Source organism: Coregonus clupeaformis, chromosome 36 (assembly GCF_020615455.1).
Source record: "Coregonus clupeaformis isolate EN_2021a chromosome 36, ASM2061545v1, whole genome shotgun sequence".
Classification (NCBI taxonomy): domain Eukaryota; kingdom Metazoa; phylum Chordata; class Actinopteri; order Salmoniformes; family Salmonidae; genus Coregonus; species Coregonus clupeaformis.
In genome coordinates, this window is record NC_059227.1 from 8,356,897 (window position 1) to 8,364,814 (window position 7,918).

The following is a 7,918-nucleotide window of genomic DNA, read 5'->3' on the forward strand; positions in this document are numbered from 1 at the left end:
AATGTGTGGGCAGAACTGAAAAAGCATGTGCGAGCAAGGAGGCCTACAAACCTGACTCAGTTACACCAGCTCTGTCAGGAGGAATAGGCCAAAATTCACCTAACTTGATGTGGGAAGCTTGTGGAAGGCTACCCAAAATGTTTGACCCTAGTAAACAATTTAAAGGCAATGCTACCAAATACTAATTGAGTGTATGTAAACTTCTGACCCACTGGGAATGTGATGAAATAAATAAAAGCTGAAATAAATCATTCTCTCTACTATTATTCTGACATTTCACATTCTTAAAATAAAGTGGTGATCCTAATTTTTACTATGATTAAATGTCAGGAATTGTGAAAAACTGAGTTTAAATGTATTTGGCTAAGGTGTATGTAAACTTCCGACTTTAACTGTGTATGTATTTCACCTTCTGTGTGTTCCTGACTGTAGGTGGCGGCTCGTCCCTCAGTTTCTTCATAGCTGCCACTGGCGTGTCACTGAAGTACGGAGGCTCTCCATCCACCATCTCTACCACCATGATACCCAGGGACCACACATCCACCTGCCAGACATCACAGAGACATTTACAATACATACACACACTGAAATACACACACACAGAGCCTCACATACCCCCAAACAGCATATCCAGAGACCTTCCATCCACCTGACTGACACAGGAACATAATCACACACCCAAAGAAACAAAATGTTCATCCATATAATACCCATTCTGTACACACATCCATTGAACATCACAGGAAAAGGCACACACTATCACACACATTCAGTGACAGTACATACACTGTCTTTCTCTCACATCAAACACACATCCCTCCATCTCTGTTGAAATCCCGATAAGAAAATACCTCAGTGGGTAACAGAGAATCCTGTCTGTCTGTCTGAGGCAGTATTCTCTAGTGCAAGGAGTATCAGGCCTGAAGTGGCTATGTCACAAGGAGAGGTGTAGGCAACGATAACAGGATCAGGTAGTCTCTCTCTCTCTGTGTGTGTGTGTGTGTGTGTGTGTGTGTGTGTGTGTGTGTGTGTGTGTGTGTGTGTGTGTGTGTGTATGTGTGTGTGTGTGTGTGTGTGTGTAAGATCAAAACAGTGAGCTCCAAAGATATTGGGACAGTGACACATTTTTGGTTGTTCTGGCTCTGTACCTCAGCACATTGGATTTTAATGATACAATGACCATGAGGTTAAAGTGCAGTCTGTCATATTTAATTAGAGGGTATTTTTATCCAAACCGGGTGAATGGTTTAGAAATTACAGCACTTTTTGTACACAATCCCCCCATTTAAGGGGACCATAAGTATTGGAACAAATTCACTTATATATGTAGTAAAAAGTTTAGCATTTGGTCCCATATTCTTAGCACGCAATGATTACATCATATTTGTGACTCTACAAACTTGTTGGATGCATTTGTTGTTTGTTTTGGTTGTGTTTCAGATTATTTTGTGCCCAATAGAAATGAATGGTTAATAATGTACTGTGTAATTTTGGAGACACTTTTATTGTAAATAAGAATATAATATGTTTCTAAACACGTCTACATTCATGTGGATGCTACCATGATTACAGATAGTCCTGAATGAATCGTAAATAATGAGAAAGTTACAGAGGCATAAATATCATACCCCCCGAAAAATGCTACATTCTCACCATTGCAATAACAGGGGAGGTTAGCATATTTGTTTTGTGTGGGGGTATGATATTATTTTGTAGAAGTGTTTAGAAACATATTATATTCTTATTTAAAATAAAAGTGTCTCCAATACATTATTTACCAATCATTTCTATTGGGCACAAAACAATCTGAAACACAACCAAAACAAACAGCAAATGCATCAAAGAAGTTTGTAGAGTCACAAGCTTGATGTGATCATTGCATGCTAGGAATAAGGGACCAAATACTAAACTTTTGACTACTTTAATGCACATAACTGAATTTTTCCCAAAACCTTTGTCCCCTAAAATGGGGCGACTATATACAAAAAGTGCTGTAATTTCTAAACGATTCACCCGATATGGATGACAATACCCTCAAATTAAAGCTGACAGTCTGCGCTTTAACCTCATAGTCGTTGTATAATTTCAAATCCAAAGTGCTGGAGTACAGAGCCAAAACAACAACTGTCAGTGTCCCTAAACTGTTGGAGCTCACTGTATGTGTTTTAAGGGTCAGTGTTTCAGATACTGTAGAATGAGACAACCCTCTAGCAGTCAAACAAACACAGCTTTGGTTGGTTGTTCTGTTACCTGAGTTCCATATGGCGTCTTTGACACGACCTCTGGAGCCATCCAGTATGGTGTCCCAACCAAGGACTTCCTTTTGGGGATGTCTTTGCTGATCTGAGCACAGAATCCAAAGTCTGACAGCTTGATCTTGGAAAATAATAAAAAATAAAAAAAATATATTTTTTAAAGGCCATAAACATTATTGGATACATTCCAAATGACTGAAAGGGCGAAATTCCAACTTGAGATACATGCTCATCATACCTTTAACTTTATCCCATAGATATCAATACAATTTGCATTATCTCAATTTAAGATTTGGTCTTCAGTGATTGAGTTTCTGGAGGTTTATCTGTAGGGGTGGGCTGGTAAATGGTGATGGATAGGTAGAGGTGCTGGGTAAGGGCTTTTGGCGACTGTTTCTTTGCCACTTTTGTTAATTCAAACCCACCCACTCCTGCGCCCAGGAGTAAATCCAGTTAGCTAGCAAGCTCACTAGCGCAATATTTTGTCATGGCTTCTGAGGTTACAGACAGGATGTAAATTATTTCTGGATGTGGCCGCACTTACCCTCCCATCCAGCGTGAGCAGTATAGAGTCACTCTTGATGTCACGGTGGATAACTCCCTGGGAATGGAGATAGGCTAACGCCTGTAGCACAGCCTCACACACGGTGGCTATCTGCTCTTCATTCAGCCTGGTGTGAAACGACACGCAACTTAAACTGGTTATCCAACACTCTAGTCAGCCTTTGATCCAAAATGGTCGTTTTTAGCCTTTGAGACAACATCCATCAGGTTAATCATGTTAGCGTTAGCATCATGTCAATCGTTCTCTTCTTTTGTTATGTCAGATCAACATTATACCGTTCTCCAGTGGACCAAAACGTAGCAGGCAATTACAGAGGAATCTTGTCGCAACACGTGCCAACTTGTGTTATTGTTAGACCCCCCCCTTACATTGGCATTTATAACAATTTAATCCTTCTCCATTAACTCAAAAGAAGGTATGCAGGAGTGGGTGGCAATACAGTTACTTGACATAACTTCTAGACCACATGGGATTTTCCCAAAACAAACTATTACCTATCTCATTCTACCCAACGGGTTTGGTTTGTGTACATTGTCATGGCATTATGAAAACGCTGTCATGACACATATGTTTATAATGAGAGATCTTTACAGTCAATGATAACAAAATTATATATATATATAATATGATTGATGATTAATAAACATCACTGTTGCTAGGAAGTATTCTGTGTTTTAAGTTTCACAACATTGCGCCTCTTATTGACAGATCCTTTACCTGGTTTCAGACACGACGTTGGTCAGAGCCCCACCCTGCAGGTACTCCATGATAACCCACAGCTCCTCTTCCACCAGGGCACTCCTGTACATCTCCACAACGTTGCTGTGCCGGTAGTCCCTCATGATCACCACCTATGGTTACAAATGTACACCAGAAGAGGTGCTTAGAGGGCCACTATGTCTATGTCCCAAAATTCTTGAATGAACTTGTTTGTTCTCTCTACTTCATGACTTCTGATGGGAAAATAGATTTGGTTTCCACCGTTTTGCTTTTACCTGTCCATGTAGGTAGGTAATCTATCCATGTAGATAGGTAATCTATCCATGTAGGTAGGTAATCTATCCATGTAGATAGGTAATCTATCCATGTAGGTAGTTAATCTATCCATGTAGATAGGTAATCTATCCATGTAGATAGGTAATCTATCCATGTAGATAGGTAATCTATCCATGTAGGTAGGTAATCTATCCATGTAGATAGGTAATCTATCCATGTAGATAGGTAATCTATCCATGTAGATAGGTAATCTATCCATGTAGGTAGGTAATCTATCCATGTAGATAGGTAATCTATCCATATAGATAGGTAATCTATCCATGTAGGTAGGTAATCTATCCATGTAGGTAGGTAATCTATCCATGTAGATAGGTAATCTATCCATGTAGATAGGTAATCTATCCATGTAGATAGGTAATCTATCCATGTAGGTAGGTAATCTATCCATGTAGATAGGTAATCTATCCATGTAGATAGGTAATCTATCCATGTAGATAGGTAATCTATCCATGTAGATAGGTAATCTATCCATGTAGATAGGTAATCTATCCATGTAGGTAGGTAATCTATCCATGTAGATAGGTAATCTATCCATGTAGATAGGTAATCTATCCATGTAGATAGGTAATCTATCCATGTAGATAGGTAATCTATCCATGTAGGTAGGTAATCTATCCATGTAGATAGGTAATCTTGACAGACAGATGATATCGAAAGGAAGCTTTTCAAGCTCATTGGGACAAAGTCCGTGTCTATCTACCTTTCAGACTAGACATGCATTGATTTATTGAACAGAATGTTCAAATTCCAAGAAACCTGCACAGTCCATGCTGTGTAGTGAGTTCTACATTTCGTTAAGTGCAACTCACTATACAATAATGTACTCTGTTCTGTTCTATATCATTTATGGATGCATGTTGTTTCATATCTTGTTTTGGTCCTTCAGGTCGGATAGGAACCTGCAACCTAATGATATACTAACATAGTTTAGCCTTTCTTACAGTCCAATTCTGACAGTTTACCTCCCAGTAACATACTGCGTACCTCGTTAAAGAGCAGCTCTCTGCGCTGCTGCTTCCGGAGATCCATCATCTTCACCGCCACCTGCCGACCGCTATGCCTCTCGCGGGCGATGCACACCATCCCCGTGGAGCCCTCCCCGATCTTCACAAAGTTCTCCAGGAAGGTGCGCGGGTCGCCCTTGTCCACCACCATCTGCAGGGCCGCCTTGAACTGCTCGTGGGTCACTTTGGCCGGCTCGGGCTCTGGCCCAAGCTTGGGTTTGGGCTGTTGCTGCTTGGTTCCTGTTGAGTTGGTGGCCGGGGAGCCCGTGGGAGAAGGCTGGGGCTGGGATGGGCTGTTCTGTTTGGGGAGTAGGGGCATGGTAGCCCCCTGAACTATGGGTGAAAACAATCCAATGGTGTAGGTGGAGGAGGAACGTAAGGGTCTGTGGGTTCGCCCTCTGCCTGCGATCAGGCTGCTGGTGCCATTGGGTAATGAATTCATCTGGAATATGACAGGAAATATATTTTAGCATAGGCCTTCAACAAACTACAAATTCAGGTGATCTGCAATGGCAGGTGTAGGCAGCTCCAGTCTTGAGGTGACCACAAGGTTTCCTTCCTACAAGACACTGCTTCAACATATCAATGCTAAACGGAAACGGAAGAGGCTTACCTTCAGGTCACAGGACGAGTGGGGTCTCTGAGGAGAAGTATCCTTGGAGGAGGTCAGAAGGTCCGGCAGGTGACTGACCCCAGGCTTGACCCTCATGTTGACCTGCTGCTGCGTCTGCAGGGTCTGCAGGTTATAGCAGGACGCCGGTCTCTGATTGACTACTTTGCCCTTTTGCGGCATGCCCATCTGCTGTTCCGGCCTATTTATAAGTCCGGCCCCTTCGCTACGTGCATAATGACCCGTGCCTCCTCCTCTAGGGGGCGTGGGGACCGGCCCCTTCGGCAGAGGTGCAGGTTTATCCCCAGCCGTCATGCTCATCTCATGCGTTGACTTTGCCCGAGGCAGTACCCCATTGGGCTGGAGGGTGGAGGTTTTCTTAGGGGCCAGTTTGGGGCTACCGCTCTCACTTTGTACCTGCCAGTAGCTGTTACCGCCGTTATGACGCTTCTCTTGGCCCAGCTCCTCATACTGATACGTGTCGCCTTCGACGAGCTCACCCAGAAGCCCCATGGAGCGGGCCCGTTGCCGCGCCGACGGACTGCTCTTCCGGAGCGAGTTGGAACTGGTGACGGGAAGACGAGTCATCTCAGAGATGACGTGGGAGATGTAGTCTCCGTGTCCGATGAAACTCCCCCTACAAATGGTCTGAAAGGGAGAAATGGACATGAACATAAACAGTCAATATTGGTTCTGGAACAAGATAGGCACAACCAGGGTCCATTTCATGGGCTGGCTGATAAGAGTAATTACAAATGATATTCATTGTCAATAATCTCTTTAGAAGTGCTGTGTAAAAAAAGAGATCTATACTGCTTTTTATCCCTTCCTATCTCTCTCTGTGCCCTTGAACAACAGACTTGCCTCAGGTCAGGGATATTTCAACCTCTCCTACATACAGTGTTCTCACCACTGGTCTCGCTCAGAGATCATAGTTCAACTCTCAGACCCCAGTCATCAAAATGCCAAGTGCAAAGACAGACCACATAGGGTGAGGTCGAAATTTACACAATTGTCACCCGGAGGAAAATGGGGGAGGGTCATGCTTTTTCAATTTCAGTCAGGGGGAGGCTTTAGTATTTTATTTTATTTTGTCCAGGGGAGGGTCATGTAATTTGTAATTGATTAAATGTCATATTGCTCAGTGTTTGATAATTAGTTGCTTATTATATCTCGATGTGTGCCTGATGCTGCCCCTCATCCCTGATTCTCTGCTGGGCATGCAATATCAAGTACGCCTAGTGTGGTCTCAATCAAATTATCCATAGCCTATACTATAGGCCTAGGCTATACGAAGAGCATGCTCGGAGAAGCAGAGGGCAAAGTTATATTTCTAAGAAAATGTACTTCCTCAACAAGTTTTTTTGCGCCGCTGGGATGGTGCATATAACACTAGGCTACACTGCATTACACACTGCAATGGATAGACTTTCCCAATCATGAGCCCTTGCCTGCTCTGCTCTTGCAACGAAAACCCTTTGTGCTGCCTAACCAGTGGCTCCGCTGTGTACGGTGCCACTTCAGGAGGCAAGTGAAGGGCTTCTTCCAAAAATTGTTGATTTATTTGTCCAAAAAATTCAATATCTGTGCGCACGGACTAGGCCTACTCGTGTCCGGTTCAGTTTGAGAGGTAGAGCGTGAAGATGAGAAGGAGGACCGGAGGTAAGTTTTCTACTGCTAGAATTGATTTAAATAAAAACAATATATGTTTCATTGCCCATAATGAAGCTATTTATCAGAGTTATTGACCTCACAATAAGCCATATTCGAGTAATTTACATAACTTACATTACTATGAAGCGGCAACCACGGAGATGGACAGCGCATGGGTGCTGAAAGTAGAATAATTCGAGAAGGCCTGATTCATTTAAACAGTTTTCATTTCAATTTGACTTTAGGCTACTAACAACAAGAGGGCTTTGTGTTGGAGCCTATTTCTTCCTATTCAAGAAATAAGAGGTAGGCCTACCTGTTTGACAGAAAGTTATAGTCTACTATCCATAGATTTTGTCAGTCACCATGCATATCTCAGTGTCAGTGCAGGGCTTGGTGTGTTAAGTTAAAACCAGGGCTCGAATTGAGGGGGTATGTGAGGGAATTGTAGTTTTTGTTAAAGGAAATGGCCGAAAGCATAGGCCTACCCCTTGTTAGCTTAAGACTGTCCCCCAAAAAATTACGGACCTGATTATATAAAGCGATCTATAATGACGCTTTAGTCCGCAATGCTTTATGCTAGAAACAAGCTGTAAAATGTTGGGGAAAGACGTGGCTCCGATGCATATGGGATATCTTTGGTTTGACTCTATGACATTCAGAGGCTGCACTACAGCCTTCTATAGTCGAGGAGACCAAATACAGTGGCTTGCGGAAGTATTCACCCCCCTTGGCATTTTTCCTATTCTGTTGCCTTACAACCTGGAATTTAAAT

General features: G+C 42.7%; 1 protein-coding gene across 2 annotated transcripts in view; it reads right to left on the reverse strand.

Annotated features, from left to right (window-relative positions):
- LOC121552628 (serine/threonine-protein kinase PAK 6-like) overlaps window positions 1-7,918 on the reverse strand; it is a 28,838-nt gene that overhangs the window by 4,287 nt on the left and 16,633 nt on the right. For both annotated transcript variants that reach the window (XR_005997275.2, XM_041865597.2), the window contains exons 3-8: window positions 5,494-6,138; window positions 4,861-5,322; window positions 3,538-3,671; window positions 2,800-2,926; window positions 2,251-2,376; window positions 410-544 (exon numbers count right to left, since the gene is read on the reverse strand). Coding sequence is in view for 1 of the 2 variants with exons in the window: in XM_041865597.2 (XP_041721531.1) it covers window positions 410-544; window positions 2,251-2,376; window positions 2,800-2,926; window positions 3,538-3,671; window positions 4,861-5,322; window positions 5,494-6,138 (1,629 nt within the window). In the remaining variant the exon portion in view is untranslated. The remainder of the gene's footprint in view (window positions 1-409; window positions 545-2,250; window positions 2,377-2,799; window positions 2,927-3,537; window positions 3,672-4,860; window positions 5,323-5,493; window positions 6,139-7,918) is intronic.